We start from the raw sequence: 22,327 nt of genomic DNA, 5'->3' as shown, positions 1-22,327 counted from the left end.
CCTGTTGCCAATCGATGCTATGGTTTTGAGCTATAGTGTGGGCTGCTACACTGGATTCGTTCGGTCGTTCATGGTCCACTGCATTTTTATGTTCACGCAGGCGAACTTTGAACTTACGGCGGGTTTGGCCGATATACACTGCAGGACAATTTTGACACGGAATTTCATATATTCCTGATTTTTCCTCAGCAGGAACCTTGTCCTTCAGATTACATAAATGATCCTTCAGTATGTTGCCGCTTTTATACACCACATGAATACCATGGTGTTTCAAAGCCGCCTGAATAGGGTTTGTCATTTGGGGGTAAAACGGAAGACTTATCCTTTTTATTTCTTCTTTGTCAAGGTGAAGGGTTGTGGCAGTCTGTCTGTGCTTTTTTCGTTCATGTTTACGGAGGATTTTGTCAACGAAGTCTTTACCGTATCCATTCATTTCGGCTGCAGAGTGAATTCTTCTTCGTTCTGCCACAAAATCCTCTTTTTCCATCGGTATATTGAATAGCCGATGGGCCATGGAATGGAATGCTGCTTGTTTTTGAGCCCCGTAATGATTTGAATCCGATGTGATGTACCGATCTGTTGACGTGGGTTTTCGGTAAATCGCAAACTTTAGTTTCCCACGGTAAGAGCGTTAAGAATTCAGTAGAGTTGGTAGGAAAACTGAAACACGTTGAGCTACGACGAGGCGAAATTTTGGTATCCTTTGATGTTATTGCGCTTTTCCCAAGCATACCAGTAAAAGATGCATTGAATAGCTTGCAAAGTCATCTAGAACGAAACCGCGTCCCTCTCTACCAAATTAATGCGTACCTTCAAGTTGCTGGCAGTGATGGAAAGTAGCAAACATTTCTTCTGAACTGGAACAAAAACAAAACACTCCCGAGCGTCAGAGCGCTGGTTTACTCGCATCTGTCGTGCTCCCGAGTAACCGAAGCTAAAAGTGATTCGCGAACGTGTTCGGAGCTGTTCAGAGTCATATTGTGCCATTGGGAAAAAAGCTGCTTTCCCTCCGAGATTTAAGTTTTCCAAGGGTTTTTGACTACTAACTAGTAGTTTTTTGTCGATTTGATGGTTTTACAATTAATTAGTCTGTCAAAACCATAATAAATCATACCTTGCTCGGTAACTCGCGAGTAAACGTTCCCGAGTTTGTTGCTACTTCTTTTGACATGTTCTCCCGAGCAGCCGGGAGCGGTCTTACTCACACTTAGCCAGTTCCCGAGTCTGTGATGTTTGTTATGCGCTAGTATACACTCGTGAGCTGCTTCGTGATGCGAACTTTTCCGCCACTGGTTGCTGGAGCTTGTATGAACCAGAATTTCTTCTCGTTCAGGGGTAAGTTCTACAAGCAAACGTTCGGCCTCAACATGGGCAACAAATTGTCCCCACTATTAGCGGAAGCTTTCATGAGCGATCTGGAAGCAGAGTTGTCGAAGCATAAACTTTTCCCCAGAGTTTGGTGGCGCTACGTGGATGACATTTTTGCTGTTGTAAAAGAACGTTACCTGCACTGCCCATAAATGCATAACAGTCCCACGTGAGTTTTCGTCAATTTTTAGTTGATTGCGGGATACGTCATTAAATTGCATGCTCATTCATGGTATTATAAGAAAACAATACATTTGTTCTAGAAATGTTGAAAACAACATCGAACATGATGTGTCCCACGTTACTAATAAACGCATGTCAGTCTCGCGACCCAAGATATGCATTTAAAACAAGTAAAAAAAATAATTGCTACTGGAATAATGTCGCAGTTCACAAACAAAGAAATTTAAAGGAAGCTTTATTCATTTACATCGATTTTATTCTATAACAGTTCTAGATTTCTAAAATTTCTAGATTGTATCAGATTTCTTCATCATTCTCATGAATATCATCCAAAATCGTCTTCTCAGCTAAGTTGCGTCTTTGAACATCTACTTGTTCCACGCTCTGGCGAATATAGCTGGTGTGCTCTCGTGAATTCAATGCCTAGAACACCGTGTCACTTTAGAAATTTTAAGCCTGCAGTTCATTTCACACCCACCCCACAATCGACAAGCTGCGATAAACGGCGCTTTTTGGCGTTGCATCTCGCTTTCAATTCCTTTTTTGTTCTCTTGCGTTTTTGGCGAGCTTATCAACTGCCGTATAACTTCCGTCAGAGTCCATTTCATCAGTCCCCCTCGCATATTCAGTGTCCTCCAACGATCTCAAATAGCTTACCCAATGCTCAGGGTACGTCTTCGGTGAAAACTGAAAGCTGCCGTCGCCGCCAGCATTGCCGTCACAGCCGTCCATATCGTCAAATCCATCGAAGTTGTTTTCAGAGCCCGCGTCATTGTCCATAGGGACTCGGACTCCATGGGCCAAATTCCTGCACTCATCCTCGGAACTATCAGAATTACCATAACTTTTCAAATTATCGAGAGCAGACATTTTCGCGACTTTGAATGCGTACACTAAATTGTCAAAACAACAATAGTTCACATGTGAAGACCGCTGCATCATAGTAAGCACTGATACTGTTATGCGTTTATTCTCGTACATTCAAGAGCAAATAAACGCATATCAGTCACGCGTACATTTTCCCGTTTATTAACTAATTATTTGAGAAAATTAGTAAACAAAATGCATGTAATACTATAAACAATAGTTCATTGCACCATTTGAGTGCAAATTTGGGTGCAAAGACATTGCATTTTTGATATAATTAGAGTAAATAAAGCACAAAAGTGTTCACGACTTCTATCGCGTTTTTCTTAGGTGCGCTGTTTTGCTAGTGGGACTGGTATGCATTTATGGGCAGTGCAGCAAACACTCGATATGCTCAATGCCCGACATAGAACAATAAAATTTACGGTAGAGAAAGAAAACGAGGGCCAGCTCCCGTTTTTAGATTTGTTAGTCTCCAAAACAACAGACAATCAACTAAAGTTTGCGATTTACCGAAAACCCACGTCAACAGATCGGTACATCACATCGGATTCAAATCATTACGGGGCTCAAAAACAAGCAGCATTCCATTCCATGGCCCATCGGCTATTCAATATACCGATGGAAAAAGAGGATTTTGTGGCAGAACGAAAAAGAATTCACTCTGCAGCCGAAATGAATGGATACGGTAAAGACTTCGTTGACAAAATCCTCCGTAAACATGAACGAAAAAAGCACAGACAGACTGCCACAACCCTTCACCTTGACAAAGAAGAAATAAAAAGGATAAGTCTTCCGTTTTACCCCCAAATGACAAACCCTATTCAGGCGGCTTTGAAACACCATGGTATTCATGTGGTGTATAAAAGCGGCAACATACTGAAGGATCATTTATGTAATCTGAAGGACAAGGTTCCTGCTGAGGAAAAATCAGGAATATATGAAATTCCGTGTCAAAATTGTCCTGCAGTGTATATCGGCCAAACCCGCCGTAAGTTCAAAGTTCGCCTGCGTGAACATAAAAATGCAGTGGACCATGAACGACCGAACGAATCCAGTGTAGCAGCCCACACTATAGCTCAAAACCATAGCATCGATTGGCAACAGGCTAAGTTGCTAAAAAATGTCCGAAAAGCTTCACACCTCAACGCATGGGAGTCTATGTATATAGCTACCGCTGATCGCCCTCTCATGAATGAGGACGACCCCCCAATAACATCACCCCTCTTCAACTTGACGAAATGGATGACCTAGCAATAAACTCCCCCCCCCTCGACGTATGCTGCAATCAGCATGAATATGTGTATGTGAATCTGAATAATCAGTCGGACATCGTCCCGTAGATGGGCAACATCGAGCCCGAAACCGGTCGACATAAAAAAGGTAATTTTTAATATCCTTTTTATTTGTAAGAACAATAAGTGTTGTGTTCCGTCTCGCGTCGCGTTTTTGTGTAAAAACCATATTAAAATAAGATTGTCGCCACTTATTTCTACTCAGTGAATCTACTAGCCATTTTCCTAAGTATATGTATATGTCGTATATGATAACGATGTGTCTAGCTAGCTAATAGTAAGAGTGGCTACGGATCATTCTGGTTAGCAAAAGGCAAACTGATCGTCACCAATAGTATTAATGTTCACTTCGAATAGATTAATTATTTGAAATGGGCATCTATTCTATCAATGACGCAGAATGCCCGTTGGATCACATCCGAGATATTATTGCGTCTATGCCATGTAAATTATGACGCGGCTTTAAGCAAAAAGTGCCAAAATGTGATACCACCACTACAGCACAGACAAACAGACGTTACACTTAGAACAAATCGCGATCAAAATTATAGTCGAGAGAACATGTACGCCCAATGCTAAAATCGTTGTGTTTGGCCGATGGACCAACAGATGGCGATAGTATGTAAATGTCAAACGTGAACAAAAACGATGGGAACGCTGCGAGTGGTGGATTGACCACCTAAAATATTTTTGAATCGACCGTTAAAAAAGTGGTCGATGGAAGATTATGAGAGCGTGACGTCTGATTGTCCGTGACTACAGGTTACGCCTTTGGTTTCCATCATATGGGCTAATGGATTACGCCTTCCCATTGCGGCAAAGTCGCATAACCAAGGGGAGGGATTTGAGATATCGAAAGATGATAATTAGATCAAAAATAGAAAAAATTGGGTACCAATTAGAGGGTGAAATCACCTAGAAGACTTTTGACTTTTGTCCGCAATTATGACAAACGACTGTTATGTCAAATGGGATAGACCCGGATTAGATAGTATTTTATTTAAAATTTGATATTGCAGAAAACAGAATTAAAAATAAAACAATGAATAAGTTGAATTGTACCAAACAGGATTGCCTGTAAATAAATACCTGAATTGTGGAACTACCGCTTTTACTTCATGCCCTAGTTTTTTGAAATATTGTATGCAAATATCCAGTCCTTTGACGGAGAACGCCTGGCCATGTGTGTGCCTGAATGTAAGAGAATCAGAAACATATGTCATTTTCTTGAATTCCATAAATCAAATTTCACTTACGCAAATGCCACATTATTTCCATCGATGACAACGAATCTCTTCTTCGGAGTATCACTACTACTGTCTTCGCCTTTCTCTTTAGGCGCTGCCTCAACGTTCTCATCTTTCTGCTTTTTATTTTGAGCTGGTTTATTAGTCAACTTGTTCTGCTTCTTTTCCAGACCCTTGAACAACTTTTTCCTCGGTGACCGATTGAACCTTCCTTGATTTCTACCATCAGGCTCCACATCAAACCCTATCGGTATGTAATCCATCTGTTCGTTGCGCTTCTTTTGAGTAGAATCATCGCCCACCAGATCGATCACCTCCGAACAAAATATCACCGATCGGTCTTCAATCTGTTTAGGTTTTGGCACAGTTACTGCATCACAATCCACCACATCATCGTCGTCGTTCTGGTCATCATCCTCATCTTCATCGATAGGAATTTCCTCTAGGTTGACTCTTTTGTTCATGCTATTTGATTCCTCTTTTTTATCTTCCTCATCCTCGTCCCTGATCTCGCCTTCTTCCAAAGCACTTTCTTCAACGATCATCACGCTTGGATCCTCCGCCCCCTGTACATTCTTTACGTATCGTGGCACTTCCTTGTCGTTGAATCCGGCGGTAGTGTCCACGTAGAACAGCGGCTGATTGCTGCAGTCGTCTTCGGAGTCTATCACTATCGTGTCACTGTTGGAGGGTTTCAGCGGTTGCTTCCGGTTACGGTTGCGCCTTCGAGGCGTTAGTTTCGAGGTGGATGGCATTCCTCTGTCCGCAGCTCGACGGGGAGATATCGGTGGGTATAGGATCTGTTTCCGGGAAAGAGGGCTTTTCCTGGGTTCCGATTTACGCTCTAACATAATTCGTTCGCGGAGCTGCTTCTGTGGTGAAATTTGTTAAAAAAGGGTTAGTTATCCTTGTTGGGTATCGATGTCACTGCGACCTTTTGGTTAGATCTGTTGTGACACGTGTCCCATTTAATTTAGCTTTGTCAAGTTGACGTATCACCATTGATATTGGTAATCATCGATCCATGACTTCAAGCATTGTTCAATCCAACACGGTGTCACAGTTCTTACGAATTGTGCCAACGTATTGGGGTTTGTTCTCCAGGCTTCAAAGGGTTTCATCAGACCTTTGAGATGATATCTGCTCGGATATGTAGGTGTGCCTTTGTAGCTACAAAGCAAAACCATGCTGGTCTGGGTTCGATTCCTGGACGGTCCAGAATCTTTTCATAATGGAAATTTCCTTGACTTTCTTGGGCACAGAATATCATTTGACATAAAAAAACAAACCCATCTTGGGCATAGAGTATTACGTACCTGCCATACGACTTACGAAATTCAAATGGCAACTTTAGCAAAGACAGCTCTCGTATGAAATCTAATATCTGTGGAATTTATTGCTTTTAGAACATTTAACTGAAAGACAGGCTCAGCCCCAGTGAAGATGTAATGCTAATACGCAGAAGAATGTGCAGTATTATAATAAAAGTTCATTGAATGCACTAAGATCCTTTTTAGAAAACTGTAATGCGTTGAATGGGTATCAAACATGACATTCATGTCTTATATCTTGGTGTTCTGCGTTAGACAACACTATTATCCTTTTTCGGTAAAACTAAGTTAAGCTATTATTACCAACATATTAGATTCAATTTTCCGTCAGAAATTTTACAATTGAATTGCTTATAATATAAAAAAAGGTTTATAATAAACTAATTATAAATTGCATTGCTATCTGCATCCCACCCCCTATAAGTGAGGAATTGCATAAAAAAGGATATACCGTAATTGTTTTCATCTCATGCTGAATAAATGCGGTAGTATTGGAAAAGCTTCGCCTGAGGTTATGTTGGGGGGACCTTTTTCAATCACTACGGTTTCCTAGTCAAGATGGCTTTGCTAAACTCTAAAATGCCCAAACGAACCGAAACTTCTGGAAAATAAAAAAACAGCGTTTTCAATTCCCTAAAGACCGCTTAGCCAATATTGTTTCAATAAATGCAGTGAAGAAGACACCAAATTGAGTGAACGTAATCTCGCACTGTTATTTGCAATACCCACAATTTTACTCGCAATATCGCACTTGTTATATACGCAATGCGGTACACCGGGGCAAGTTGAAACGAGTAGGGCAAAATGAAATGCAAAGTTTTGGGCTAGTAGACACTGTCTAGATGCAAGCAGTGTTTTCTTCCCTAAACATTCGTTTCAAGTAGGGTACCGTGGGGCAAGTGGGTAATGGATTTCGCATAGTTGGGATTCTTCAAATTCTAGAGACTTTCCATTAAAACAAATGAGGTCGTGTATATTTTTTAGCTTGACTCCCATCAAATATAAGCAGTATGCTGAAATTGATTTTTATGTAAAGTTGAAGGAAAAAGTACAGAAAAAGTGTTTGAAAAACGTCCACGAATGGGGCAAGTGGAAAGTTTATCGTTTTGAACAATAAATAGAAAAACTAACAGTTATATTCACGATTTCTATTACCTTTAAAATTTGTTAAGGCGTCCCAATGAACAATAAGATAAGTAACATGTAAACAAAGAGCATTTTATTCTTGTTACTTAAATTTTCTTCTGTTCAGTTATGTTTGTTGAAATGATTCGACAATATTATAACTGCAACATTTCCAATGTTGTTAGTTCTTAGATCAAGGGACAGCGATTGCATTTCTGCTCTGTAGAATTTCCACTGCTCGTTATTTATTTTTTTTAAGAAAGTCGGATATGACGTCGGATAATTCTTCGGGAGAAATCAAACGGAATGCTTCAATAAAGTATTTGGAAACTTTTTTTATATGGATAGACCTATATCCCATTTTTTATGTTTTGAACTAGATTTACATAGACATTCCACGAGATTTCCGTGCATTCTCTTATATTGGAACTTTTCCAATCGGCTGTCCGAACTAAACATATTAATCGTAATATATGGCAACCTTTTTTAGAGAAGTTCCATGAGTTGGCAATGATAATAGCTTTTAACGCTTTGAGTATAGTGTTTCTTGAATTATCTTGAATTCTATGATAATTGCGAATCTTGTATTGTTATAGCTACCTAAAAAGAAAATACAAATTCATTCTCTAATAAGAAACTTTTCGCTTGCCCCAGGTGATTGAAAATTGAAGGTGTTTTGATTTAGTTATTTTTTGGGCTTCGAATTCATTCTAAAACTTTTTCTATTTTAGTTTGAAACTGTCAGATAGGACAACTTAGAAGTGGCACAGAAAATTATTGCCCGCAATTTTTTTCCACTGAAAATATTAAAATATTGCACGCCGCCAACTTGTTACGGAGTACTAGTCGAAAGGCTAACAATCATTCGCTCTATTATGCGAAAATGGTTGAAAAATCTCTGGAATCTTTTACCTACCGTAATGCTTTGAATGGCCTCAACGGTTTTTGCATGCTTTTGAAACTTTAATTCACATATTCAGTAAAATATACACATTATTTTCACTTACCCCATTTACCCACTTGCCCCACGGTACCTTAACTTAATAATCGGGTAGTTTAAGTTCTCATCATTATAAAATTCCATTACCCAAGCAGATGAAAAGAGTTTGGTAATAGAAAATATATAAAATGGATGTCTAAAGGTGATATTTACTTGACAGATTCAAGAGATAAAAGAACTAGAACAGTATCTATAATTTACTCCTGGAATAGGGACAGTATTTAGTTTGAAGCGTCTCCTTTCACCCGGTTGTATTTTGTAAAAAATGTAACTTAGTAACATTTATGGAAACATGTTTTAAAAACATTATTTTGTGCATAGTATTACACTATACGGGGCAAAATGCTCCTGATAAATCTGATGATGATAAAAAAAACCTTGCATGAATAATGTACAAGAAGGCAGTATTTATGTGAGAGTTTTGTATGGAAACTGGCCTTAAGTCTGATTGAATCTTGAAATTGTATGTTTTACAGACAATTCAATAAATCATGATTCCCAGAGTTAATTAATAACTATGATCTTAAGTTTTGGCGCGAGAAAATATTAAATTGATAAAATTTACAAGAACAACTTTCAAAATGCTACTTACAATTTTAAGAACACGGCGAAAATGTTGCATTAAGGTTATTTTATTTAACATTTTGAGGAAGTTTTTAACAAAAACCCAAGACATCATGAGTCATGGACAAGATTATAATCAAATACCAGGAAGGATTTTAAAGAACTTTTAGCATGATTTTATTTTAACTAACGACCCTTTTATCCACTGTCATAGATTTTTCGACAATGTTAGAAAGCATAGCACTCTGAAAAAAATTGGCCCATCAAATAACTTTAGTTCGGAGATACAGCCCGCGGTTCAAAACGCTGGGCAGGCCTGGGTTAGATCAACTTCATAACCGATTAATTAAAGCCTGTCCACGTTAAATTTCGGACACCCAAATAATGGCAGCAAAAAAAAAGTTACTCATAATTCAACAAAAACAATTGTTCATTTCAGAATAAAAGAGTTATATCTACAAAATAAACAGTTGACAAGGATGTTAATCCTTCTTTCTGTAAAATTCTCGAACTTTCTGTGGTACACCCGCCATCCGTGTCCGAAATTTATCGTGGATAGGCTTTATTTGTCAAAAATTTAGAAAGTTCAGTTCACTTAGAAAGATTTGACAAAAACTAGAACAAACTGCAAAACTAAACAGTCAGTGATATTGTACTATAATTTGCTTATTGAAACATCAAAATGCTGTGAATCTGTCTATAATTTTTATCTTTGAATTCTACGCATAATTTTCGAAAAAAGATTCCCGATGTAGTTGCTCTGTTCAGCTGGAAGAAACCAATAATTTCTGGACTGTCGTGAATCGCAAGTCAGTCCCATATGTAAAGTTGGCATTGATAAAATGTACTGAAAAAATTTTGAGCGTTTTTGTCTAATTAAAACAGATTGTAAGATATGTTGAAAATTTATATCAATCCAATTTGACTTACAATTCATAGCAATGGCACAAACTGAACATCATCGAAGCTAAACATTTCCGAACTAATTGTATACTGCTTTGCCCTCAGCCATGTGCATCATGCGCACTATTGAAAATAGAGTTGCGACGTGGCGAAGCTGGTCAAAAATCAAACTTTGCCCCTTGGTTAACCTATTTTCTAACGCGAAGCAGTATATAATTAGTCAAGAAGCTGATAACACTGCGGAACACGATTTTGTCTCAAGCACCAAAATACCGCTATTTACTTAATTAAGGCTTGTTGAATCCATTGCCAATTTCAGAAATATTATAGCACGTCTAGTTTTTGAGATATTGGCTGTTGAAAATGTTAAATTTGACTATTTCAGCCAACTTGCATGCAAGTTTGCTTGTATGGCAATTTATTTGCTTAATTTGCCTTAGAACTCAAATTACAGGTGTATAACAATACTTATCATCAATGTTCATAATACTTCCGATGCTCAAAACTTATTTTTTGTTTGTTTAGAAAAGTATTGTATTTCGCCATATAAGATAAATGAAGAATTTCGTAAGGAGACTGCAAGCATGTTGAAAAAATCGATTTAACCTCAATTAAATCGTGCAATTTCGATCAAATTAAATCTGAAATGAAAGTTTAAGTCTTATTTTGCGTGCTTGATAGATTAGACCATAATATTTTTTGATAAATCATTGTTTGAATTTTATGTAAACATCAATGAAATCAATGTTTTATACAACTTTGGCCACCTATAGCTAAAAATTGTGACGTGCGGGAACATTTCTGATAACGGCATCAGATTCAGCAACCCCAAAATCTACTAGAGACACATAATTTGACTCAAGAGACACGCAAAAACGTCATTTTTGTTACGCTGTGTAATTCTTCGTAAATAGTTCAACGTGCAGAAACTTCGCTGAAGGTTCGTTCGTAAACAATTCTGCAAGGATTTTTAATGATTACATTTTTTTTCACAAATTTTTCAAAATATACTCATGAATCATAAGCAATATGATCTAATCATTTTCTAGGAATTTATCAAGGAACTTCATGCAGTTTACGACAATTTATCCAAGAACTTCTAGAGAGTGTGTTTCGGTAGTTCTGTAAGAATTGTTCAACAGATTCCTCCAGGGATGCCTTGAGAAATCAAGAGCATCACGCTCGTGCTATGTATAACAAGCGAGATTTGTTCAAGATGCGTATATTCAGTACACGATGTTACCAGTCTTGTGTTAATCCATGAATTGTTTTAACGATTGTTTAGGAATCTCTTGAATGTTCTCCATGCATATTTCAGTCAAGAAATATTTGCAGGAATGCCGATGGCAATTAATCCTAGAACATCTACATCTGGCAGTAGAAAGTATGTAAAAATGATGTAACTTCCTGTTGGATCAAGGGTAGGACAATCTTTTGACTGTCCTACCCAGGTATTTTTGTGCGTATGACATGTTTTACCTGTCCTAGGGTGAGTCGGGGCAGTATGACGGGTAATGGGCCTGATTTGAACTTGAAAAATGGATTTTGACTACAATTACTTTATGAACTCATAAAGTATGCTTCAACTAGCCACCACTGCAAAAACCGTTCAAAAATCTATTTTTATCAGTGTCTGCATATTTCAATATACAGTCAACAACGCCGATCCTCAGTAGGCTCCGTCATCGTTGAATTCTTCTTTGTGTGAATGTTTGTTTGACAATACATGCACGAATCTGGTAGAACGTGCATTCAGTTTTTCAATTACTTTTGCTACACTAATTCTCATCCACTACTGACATTCAAATTCAATTTCACTAGTGAAAAACATCATTTCCGTCAGAATACCCCACAAAACATCCGCAAATTGCAAAAGTTGTATTTTTTTATTAAAAGACAATCATGATTCATCAACTGGAGGCATCACATTGCCGTTTTCTTACACCAGTAATATGAAATTCATTTGTAATTTTTTATATTCAATTTTCAATTTCAGTGCCTCTAGGTGAAACTGAATTTTGAAATGACACCAACAGTGGGTGAAACTGAATGTGTGCGTGTGTTGCACCCACTCTCTTTCTCGTCGCATTCGCACTCGAAGTCAGATTGGCTTCTTGCTAGCGGAGTTTGTTTTTGTTCGTTTTCGCACTGATCGGGTATCATTCGGCTGAATTTTTACGACACTGATTTTTATGCTTCACATACTCACGAAAATATGAAAATTTGTTGCTACTACGAAAATCTTACAAGATTTGGATGTAAAAATCAGCTTTTGGCATATTCTTGAAGAATACGTTCGGGTTTGGTGGCGATAGATACCTCTCTTGCAAAATAATAGCATACCGTGAACGTACCATATTTGACGCGGGTCCAAACTTGACGCATTTTCTAATTAATGTTATCATAAATTAATTCTAGATCAGACTAGCACTCGAAAATGTATTGCTTAATCTTTATTTACATGTTATTGATGAATTCCGATCGAAAAAAGTTTATATTTCATTGATAATAGTTAAAAAATAAAATTTATTTGAAAATGCATCCGACAAGTGCGTCAATTTTTTTCATTCCTTAGTGAATATGCTAACTATTGTTGATCAATTTTCGTGAAATTATTGTGCTGTTTTACATCAATATCATCAACAACAGTCAGTAATATTCTTTTATTCATGAATTGACGTCGAAAGTTTTCTACTTTTAAACTTTAAGACATATTTTTGTATGAAAATCTTGTGCGTCAAGTTAGGCACACAATGTTCCTAATTATTTGCTATTTTGTTCAGCATGTTTTGTTGAATCGAAAATAGGAAAATAAATATTTATGGGGCTTGCATTCAAAAAATCCGTCCGCAGAACAACCCAAGGCTTTATGTAAGCACATGTAAAGGATCATCCATAGATAACGTCACGTTTTTAGGAAGAGGAGGAGGTTCAGGGAAACGCAACGATTCATACAAAATATTCGCACTTTTCATAAAATAAATGAGGTCAAGGTTGAGAGGGGTTGAAAATTGTACAATTTATCGCGGTTTATGGACGTCCCCTAATGTTTCAAGGAAGCTTCAATAAATGCGTCAGGAGGTGAGGTGTAGGTTCAATGGTTTGTTCCGTATAATTTATACAATATGGGGGTGTCCATGAGATACGTGTCACAAAAACATACTATTTTCTACAAAAACCTCGCCCATCCGCCCTACTTCACACTTTTTATATGGAGCCTTCAAAAAACTTGTATGATTCGTCACATCTTGCAGAGCACCTCCTTCCCCCTAATAACATGACGTACTTAATGTATGACCCATATATGGTTCTCGATCTATTTCGAGGCCCATACTGCCGTTGGTTCTACGCATATTTGTCCCGGGGTCCATAAGGGTGACATAGAAGATGGGACAAGTAGGCGTAGTTCACGTGTTATAAGTAACGAAGATTATCAAACGGTAATTTTTGGAACCGGTTGTTTTTGTTCTAGTTTTTGACCAATTTGTCCTTATTTTAGCAACTACTTTCCCCGTTCCAGCGCAACGTAGTTTTCAAAATTTTCCCTGGTTTGATATCACGACGAAAATACATTAAACTAAACAATAATGCTTACCTATAGATTGAACTCAATCGCCGGTTTTATTTTCTACACTAACTAAACGCATAGCAAAAGTGACTACCGGATGACGTCATTCAAAACTTTTTCCGAAGGTTCTAACTTTTATGTCCTCTCTAAAACGCTTTTTTCATTCAATTGAACTATTGAATACTGAAACTCTTGTATATTTTAAACTTTAGCAATTATTTGTAAGTGCGTCAAATAAGGAACATAGTGCGTCAAATTAGGCACATTGAAGAATTGATGCGTCAATTAAGGAACCTAATGTGTTCCACAAAAAGTCAATCAAACATGAAGAAAAAATCGTTTAATATTTTTTACTGATTTTTGCCTAATTTTATAATAGTTGAGCTAGCATAAGTTCAAATTTCAACAAAATCGGATAGATTTAGACGATTTGACAAGAGTTTGAATTTAGAATTTTCTTAACCGCGTCAAATATGGTACGTCCACGGTATAAATCAAAACTGTTGTACCGTCAAGCTACCATTCACCGTGCATTTAAGAAAAATTTGACCTTCAAAAAATTATATAACTTTTCCAAATAATTTGAAGCGCACTAGAATACCACTACGTAGCGTGCAATTATATAATAATTCAGGGAAAAATCTAAAACTAGTGATACATAACAAAAAATTACTCAAAAACTATGTTTGAAAATGTTATGTTAAGGTCGCCTCGTACCGTTCTATGTCACCATTTACCGTGCACACTAGTGCACCATTCACCGTGCGTATAGTTTTCGTCATGATTTAATTTTGTATCTCGAAAAAACGTTGTTGATGGTGCATTTATGTTGCTAGTAGTGTGCGCACTCATTTTTAAGAGTATTCAAATCATCATTTACAATAAAAACCATAAAAAAATTAAAATTGTCTAAATAATATTTTTTTTTATAAAAACCGTTATAGGAGGTTTGACTGTATTGTCCAAACCATTCCACATTCACTCAAAAACTAAATATGAAGTAGTTCAATGACAACGTAACAATAAATCTAATATTGCTGAATACAGCTAATGCTCGATAACTGGGTGCTATTTAACTGGGCTGCTTTTTAACTGGGTGCTCGCTAACTGGGCTGTAGCCCAGTTAAAAAACAGTTAAACGTCAAAAACTTTCACCATCCCGTAACTGACGAGGGGCGTGGAAATGCAAAATAAGGTTTCGGCATTATTTTTTTAATTGTAAATTTGTCTTTTTTCATTTAGATTTTAATTTTTTTTTTCAATCCAATGTGCAATATGTCGAAATGAGAAATAAATCACAAATAGTTATTATTGCTTTGTTCTTAACTGGTTTATTGATATTCATACAAAATTCATGTGTGTACTTTAGAAAATTCATTTAAAAAAATCGCTGCACTGGATCTACAAAGCTCGCTTGCGCCATTCGTTTTCGATCAGCTTTGTTCTCAATGACCTCAAGCGGCTTACATCGGCAGCATCATTTTGCACGAAGTGAAGTAAGTAGTCCAACGAATGAATGGCTTTCGTGAATTCCGGTTCCTGTTGATGATCTCCCCCACGAAAACTGTTTAATTCACCTCAATATTTACAAGACGGTACGATTAAAACGCGAATTCAATGACGGAATGACACGAACACGACGCGATTCCAAAACCGAATGACGCCAACCAAAACTTTGCATCTAAGTCCCCCTCGATTTTTATTTGAATGTGTGTGTGCGTTGGAATGGCAGTCCAGTTATCGAGCACTGCTCGCTAACTGGAAGGTTCTCTCAGCCCAGTTATCGAGCATAAGCTGTAGTATCATGCCTTTTACACTAATGCACGGTAATAGGAACCATATATATTGAAAAGGGTCCATTCACCGTGCATTTGGGTTTCGACTGGAACAAAATAAAAAATCAAGACTAACAATTCAAAAGGCCTCATCTCCAAAAAGTAAACAATGAGAAAAACGCAATCTTGTTTTGTCAAACAATAAATCAAATTTATATTATGAATTTATGCATTGTATGTTATTTTATCATCCAGAAAGTCGCTGAACAAACTGATTTATAGCAATGAATATTAATTACTATCATTTTAGCAAAAAATCCTGCTAAAAAAACGAGTCAAAGGAAATGAGGCTTTTATTTCACCAAAAGGTATTAAGCCCTTTTGATTTGTGCCTATAGACGCCGGCCGACGCTGATGAGGCCAGTGAGTTGACGCCTTTGTTTACTCTAACATGTGTTGAGGCCTTCTAGTTGTGGCTTCTTTTTTCATCATCTTGTGATGTGGCCTTTTGAAAATCATCCAAAATTGATGATGAAATAAGAAAATTGAAGTGTAGAAGAGTGTTAAGTGGTGAAGTAAGGTACAAGGAAATCTCTACAGCAGAAAAAAGATTCGGGCGGTCGATTAAATATGTAATTTATTAACTCCCTCGTCATTCATGAACATAGGGTGTGCTACGCGAGTTTGTCGTCAAGAAAATATTGGTTCAATATTGCAATTGAACGTTATTTTTCATGCAATTGTAATCAAATCGTGTTTTGTCGATAATTAGTGAAGTACAGACAGGCTGACGCAGGTATTATAAGGTAGTGTGATACAAAATACATCAGTCTACAGGAACCCGATGGAAAATTTGATCATGTTCACCATTGCGACAAGCGCTGTGTAAAATAATACAAAGCGTAATCGCTCCGTAGCATAACTTACTTCTACTTAGTAAATTGAACCGTTTTTCGTTCTCTAAATTGCAATTTTGAAGTTTTTTTTTAATAGGCCTCAACTCGGTTTCAGTCGAATATGTAAATGAGGCCTTTTTAGAAAAAGGCCGCATTTGCGATAAATAACCTGATTAGCGGAAAATGAGATGGGGCCTTTTAGAAAAATGTAGTTTTTTCAACTTTCATGCATATTTTTGTATGGCTATTGTATGTTTCTGTAAGAATAGGCTCTTATACACAAAAATCAGCAAAAACCTGATTTGTTTACTTTTTGGACTTGAGGCCTTTTGAATTGTTAGTCTTGAAATTCTAATTTGCATAAAATATCATTGCTCATACGATGAAATACATCTTACTAATAGTATCCACAGTGAAAATTTAGTGAAATTTCAAAAAATTTCATACTCTATCGTTAAATTGACAAAATGTGATTTTTGGCGTTTCTACTAAGAGTGTTGAAAAATATCATTATCAAACTGAATTAACATGATTTTGACTACATAAACTAGGTTTTTCAAAATGCTTTGTGACAAAAACTATTTCATTTCATCAGTTTTATCTTATTTTGCTGACAGAAGAATAATTTGTAAAAATACACGGTACTAAGTACTACAGCGCAACAGCCCGTACGCTTATTGTTTAGGTCACTAGAAGGCAATAAATCTTCGAGCTGTTTAGTGGAATGCCTATAAGTAAATGGAAACCCGAATTTAGTACTCCACCATTAAATTCCACTAGAGTTTGTATCCTTTGACAGATACGCGTATTTCGACTCAACTGTTAGGCCGTCTTCAGTGTCGTGTACTAGACTTACTCACTAGAAGGTAGCCCTTCACTTTGTCGAAGATGGTTTTTCTAAATTTAATATAGATCGGGAAGTATTTCCTGTTTAACACGAAAAATTAAAGGTGTTGAATACCGTTGTACTCACGTTACAAAAATACTCGCGACCGCCGAAAAGTTAAAAATCATTTTTTATAAATTTAGAAAGTGCATAAATCTACGATTTTTAACAAACTTATTATTATATGTATTTTATATAATTATTAAAGTTTGGTCAGAAATCCCTTCAATGTTCAAATTGTTCAATATTGTCGAGAATTTCAGTTTCAACATTGGAAGACGATGGATAAATGATAAAAAATGAAATCGTGAAGATCTCCGGCTAACACTACAGTTAATAAATTGATTCAATTGCGCTAGAGTTAAAAGCCTCGAAGTAATTTCCAACAGATCCACTTGATTTGTTTGTTTTTTCTACAGAGAGCTATGTTTATAAATATTGCCATTTTTTAAACCGTATATTGTGAGGGGTCTAATATGATTTTCAATACCCACGGTAGTCTAAAAAAATTCCAAACTCAGATACCTTCGATATGTACATTGTACATAAATTCTCAAAACCGTCTTCTGAATGAAAACTTAGACATACAGTGACCCCACGCAGTTGAATCACCCACAATTTATGAATCAGCAGACTCCAAAAGACAAAATTATTATCAAACTTGTCACAAAACATCACAGAACTATTTTTACTGATAAGAAACTAAGTGTAAAAGTAATTCTGTGATGTTTTGTGACAAGTTTGATAATAATTTTGTCTTTTGAAATCAGCTGATTCATAAATTGTGGGTGATTCAACTGCGTGGGGTCACTGTATCTTCACATTCGACGACGCCAGACATGCAAAAAGTCGTTACACTTACCAATCGCTTAACTTCCCTAGCCTTGTCGCGCATCTTCTTCTTCCGTTCGCTGATCGGTCCCCCTTCGCGCAATTTTGGTTTGCCGATGAACCGCGGCGAGCGTCCGGTCACTTTTCCGGGCATTTTGTGCACACCAATGTTCCGTCTCGGTTTCTTATTACGTGCCATTCCTGTTTGTGAGGTACAAGCAAAGTTTTAGATGGAAACAGGAATTTTGGTGGTTAACGGTTTCATATATAGGATGTAACTGAAGCATGGACGTAGCCGAAGAGAGGCAGGGGGAAAATTGTCGTTAAATTGGAGGAAAATTACTGTTGATCACCAAATTAAGGTATTCTATACCTCATAATTCCCTATAGTTACTACCTGAATAAGGTATTGAAGAGCATTGCATAAGAGGCAAAATTACCAATAGTATGTCGTGCATATTCTGCGAATACCTACCAAACTGATAAGTTGATATGATATTGCAATACCAAAATAATACATTATGGGTATTCATATGTATGCTATACATTGTTTTATATGTTCTTTCCCAAGTATGTTCCTTTCTTAAAATTTTATCAGGAAATTCTTGATGAAATACAACCTAAGCCTAAAATAAAACCTCTGTGAACTCCTTTAAGATTTAAAACCATTGTCACTAGAGACCGAGATCATCTCTGTATCTCCATGGTTTGCACACTAAGGAGTTCATTCGTGGAGAGGGTTCAAAAGTTAGAGTAATTGTAAGTAGATTCCACATTCTTCTATCATATTTTCAAATAGTTTACATAGATTTATGATTTTGCCCCACTTTCCCCTACATGATTTGGACTCACCTTGGTCCAAATTAGTTCAAAAAGTGTCCTATTAGAACCCAGATATGACAGCAAATGAAATCCTTTAAGTTCGCTCGTGCGATGGCTCTGCCCTGGTGCCCTGGTACCTTGCTACGCCCATGAGTTCAAGGACGGTTGCCCAAAACAAATTTCATTATCATTATCAATGGCAGCAACAAGACAACGCCAACGAAGTTCGATCCTCCCCCAAACGCAAATGTGCAAAATATGAGAGTCTAGAAAGGCACGTGCTGGGTCGTTCTGCGCATGTGTCCTTGACACCCTTCAACAGAGCTCCTGACGGATGGCGTTTGGTTGTGATTACACATCCAGTTTCTTTTTGTTCCGAGTTCAGGAAAGATTCCGCTCTTTAGTGCAGTTTTTTGAATAAATTCTAGACCAAATTTGTTAGATTAGATTCTTTGCAAATGGAATCGGTTTGGCAAAACATTACCACGGCGTTGGAAATCCCATCGGAAGTGGCGGACAAGTGGCTGGCAAAGTTAAGGCAACAGTACGCTCAACCCAACAGGCATTATCACAATGAGAAGCAAATGCTCCGGCGGAAGGTTGAGCACCTTTCTGGCGCCAGCGTGTGTCTTCAGCTGGCGCTACTTTTTCAGTACTATAATTTCGACGCCGGAAAGGATTGCGTCAGGGAGAATTGCGAAGCCCTGAAGGAGTTTCTAGCGGAGGCCAAAATTGATAATGTAAGAGATTATCATTGAGGAGGGAAGCTGATTCATTCAAGATCGATAAATTTGCTTCTTGCCGAACGTCTTGAGATGGCAAATAGAGGGCTGCATGAACACGTCCGGAGTTAATCGTCAATATGAACTTCCTTTTCCCGATCAGCCTAGATAGCCGCGTATAGTGTCGGTAGCGGTTATTTCAATTTTGGTTCAAATGCTATTCAAGTATTTAAGCAAAAGTTGGAATCAGCGGGGCAAAAATTTGACCCATGTATTATCTTGCAGAAATAATTGGAAATTGCCTGATCGTTTCAAATTTCTCGATTTTACAAAGTTTTGCAAAACAACTACACCTTACTCTAAAAGATACTTATTTTAAAAGCCTGAATCTTCAGGACAATCTGACATTCCTAACCCGTTGTGGTAAGGAGCTGTATGCTCTCTTTACTCTCTTTTGCAGCCTCCCTTTTAGGGTGCTGTTGGAACTCATTGTGGCATGGAGATGCTTTTATTTTAATTGTGATTTTCCCTCTGCTAGTGACCCACTCCTATGTTTACTTCTCCTGTCCTTTGCAATTAGCGGCTGATGAATTCAAGGTCTATAAATTTGCTTTTTGCAGAAAGCTTTGGAGAACAACGTCCTTCGACTGATAGGAGACGTCTCGGTGGAATGTTCCGATCTACCGGAGGAAGATGTTCTATACTTTCAGGATTTGGATCTACTCATACTGGGGTAAGACTGAAGATGTTTTTCAATAGAAATCCATTATAATGAATGTGCGTTCGATTGTAGATATCCAGCAGAAGATTATAAGGCTTATACCGAACTACTACGAAAGGAGTATCCTTCGGTGGAAACGAGTTCCTACGACAAAATGAGGTTGAAGGTAAGATAACAGCGCTCTCAGGTGTATGAAGAAAGAGTTTTAATCGACGGTATCTCTTGCAGATCCTCCAGACGTTCAACCGAATCCCGTTCATCTATTCTACCAAAGAGTTTGGGGATAAATTCGAGACAACTGCCAGGACTAACATTGGAACCGAAATCAAGGAATTGGAGAATCAGTAAAATAATTGAACGTGTTGAAATATAGATATTAGGAAGTTACTCGTGAAACACATATTGCATGCATCAATGAGCAAATAAACAAAATAATATAACCCTCGAGTTATTTTGATGGTTTTGCTTCCAGCAACCATTAAGCCGTAATTTTCAATCAAAAACAAAGGCACTAACCTTGAGAGTTTTTGTCTCCAACCTGGCACCTCAAATAGTTGTCCGCAGTTCCCAATGTATGGATTATTCAATGGAAAATGTTTGCACGCAAATTTTGAATGAAATTAATGCAAATCGAGCACTTCCACATGCAGATAACTATCGCAAAATCACCAAAATCACGAACAAACTTGTAGCAACAAATGTCGACACGAGAGAGGGCTGTTAACAAAAGCACGCTGCTGTCAGAAACGCTGCGATGTTTGCTTTGGTGATTTTTTGTTTTGGTCTCACTTTTGTGCGCGAAAAGCGCATCAGGGTGGCTCTCGTTTTTTAGCGGCTCACATCTCAACATGTGCGTTGCCTTACGAAAGGGCCAATCCAAAAACAATCCCCAGAATATAAGGCAATCCATGAGACAGCTGCGATCAGCTGGTTTTTTGTTTATCATGAGGTTTTGACGTTTCGCGATCGGAGTGACCGTTCGATTACAAAGGAAAATGTAAAGCTCCGACAACACTCTCATGCATTGTTTACCCTGCCGTTTCGGTTACGTGTACACTTTTAGCTGTCAGTCCTATCGCGAAAAGTCCTCATGGTTAGCCTTATTACGCTCGTTCAAACTTTGACACACTTTTGAAGTTTCAAGTTGGCTGTCAAAAGTGAGTAACTTTATTTTATAAAAGTGAGTAACTTTTCACTCAATCATGAAAGAAAACGACCTTACTCACTTTTGAGTGAACACAAACATATTTGACTCACTTTGTAAACGTCATTCTAATATTACGTAACGCAAAATCCGTTGTAGTGAAATTTCTTCCGTCGACGTGATGTCAGACTGTTTGAAAAAAAAAAACGAAATAAAAGCCGAGCCGGCAGAGCAATGACAGTTAGTTCGCTTGAAACTTCGCTTCGGAAGTCCAACCGGCGAATTCCAGATTAGTGCTGCGAGATCAATAATCCTGATATTAAGTGAAGCGAGGTCGGAGTGAAAATGGCCAAGTCCTGGTTTTGATCGAACAATCGCAAGAGAAAAAATATAAACAGTAAGTTTACCGTCGTACTTTTTATTGGACTAATTATCAATTCTGTGCACTTTTTTCAAAACGGCGAAATTGACATTGATGACAATATGAGAAATTATTGATTGAAATTTCCTCACAAGTAATTAATTCTCTATTTCCTATACACACTATTTTTAACCCGCATTACTTTTTATCATATTGATTATCGATTGGGTCCTAAAATTTTTAATGAAATTATGTTTTTATTTAATAACACGAAAAAGCATGTTACTGTAACTACTTTAGCAATTTTTCCCGCTCAAATAATGGCTATATCATGTTTAAACTTTAATTTAAAAATTTGGTCCATAAATGAACCTTGACACTTTTGATCATGTTTGACGTTCGCTTAGTCGACAAAAACACCACAGGGGTTTTAGTTCGACCACTGGGGTTGTTCCTATCTGACATTTCGCAAGGGACACGGAAAACAAAATACACCCAAAATTTGAGTTTAAGCCAAAGGATGTGACAAAATCTAAAAAAATGTTTTTTGGGCTTAAACCAACGGAAAACATTAGAAAATTGAGTAAACATGTGTTTTTGGCCTAAACTTAAGCGTTTGGCACTAAAATTGGGACAGGGCTTTAGGACCCTATTAGCCCTTTTGCCACCATATGTGTGGTGTGCAGGAAAACAGGCGGAATAGCACACTAAGAAAAAT

General features: G+C 37.4%; 2 protein-coding genes across 11 annotated transcripts in view; one reads left to right on the top strand and one right to left on the bottom strand.

The window, feature by feature from the left end:
• LOC5571289 (septin-7) overlaps positions 1–20,544 on the top strand; it is a 293,920-nt gene extending 273,376 nt beyond the window's left edge. For 6 of the 10 annotated variants that reach the window (XM_021840174.1, XM_021840163.1, XM_021840159.1 and 3 more), the window contains 3 exons: positions 20,004–20,116; positions 20,177–20,270; positions 20,333–20,544. In XM_021840174.1, the coding sequence (XP_021695866.1) occupies positions 20,004–20,116; positions 20,177–20,270; positions 20,333–20,452 (327 nt within the window). In that variant the 3' untranslated portion in view covers positions 20,453–20,544. The remainder of the gene's footprint in view (positions 1–20,003; positions 20,117–20,176; positions 20,271–20,332) is intronic. The other 4 variants (XM_021840169.1, XM_021840168.1, XM_021840167.1 and 1 more) reach the window with 1 other exon arrangement.
• Positions 1–20,853, bottom strand: part of LOC5571291 (endoribonuclease rege-1) — a 28,956-nt gene extending 8,103 nt beyond the window's left edge. Inside the window, exons 1-4 of the mRNA XM_001653543.2 lie at positions 20,621–20,853; positions 17,871–18,040; positions 4,970–5,832; positions 4,803–4,904 (exon numbers count right to left, since the gene is read on the bottom strand). Of these exons, the coding sequence (XP_001653593.1) occupies positions 4,803–4,904; positions 4,970–5,832; positions 17,871–18,038 (1,133 nt within the window). The 5' untranslated portion in view covers positions 18,039–18,040; positions 20,621–20,853. The remainder of the gene's footprint in view (positions 1–4,802; positions 4,905–4,969; positions 5,833–17,870; positions 18,041–20,620) is intronic.
• Between the last annotated feature and the right edge of the window lie 1,474 nt (positions 20,854–22,327).

Source organism: Aedes aegypti, chromosome 2 (genome assembly GCF_002204515.2).
Source record: "Aedes aegypti strain LVP_AGWG chromosome 2, AaegL5.0 Primary Assembly, whole genome shotgun sequence".
NCBI lineage: Eukaryota > Metazoa > Arthropoda > Insecta > Diptera > Culicidae > Aedes > Aedes aegypti.
This window is presented reverse-complemented; position numbering and strand designations above follow the sequence as displayed.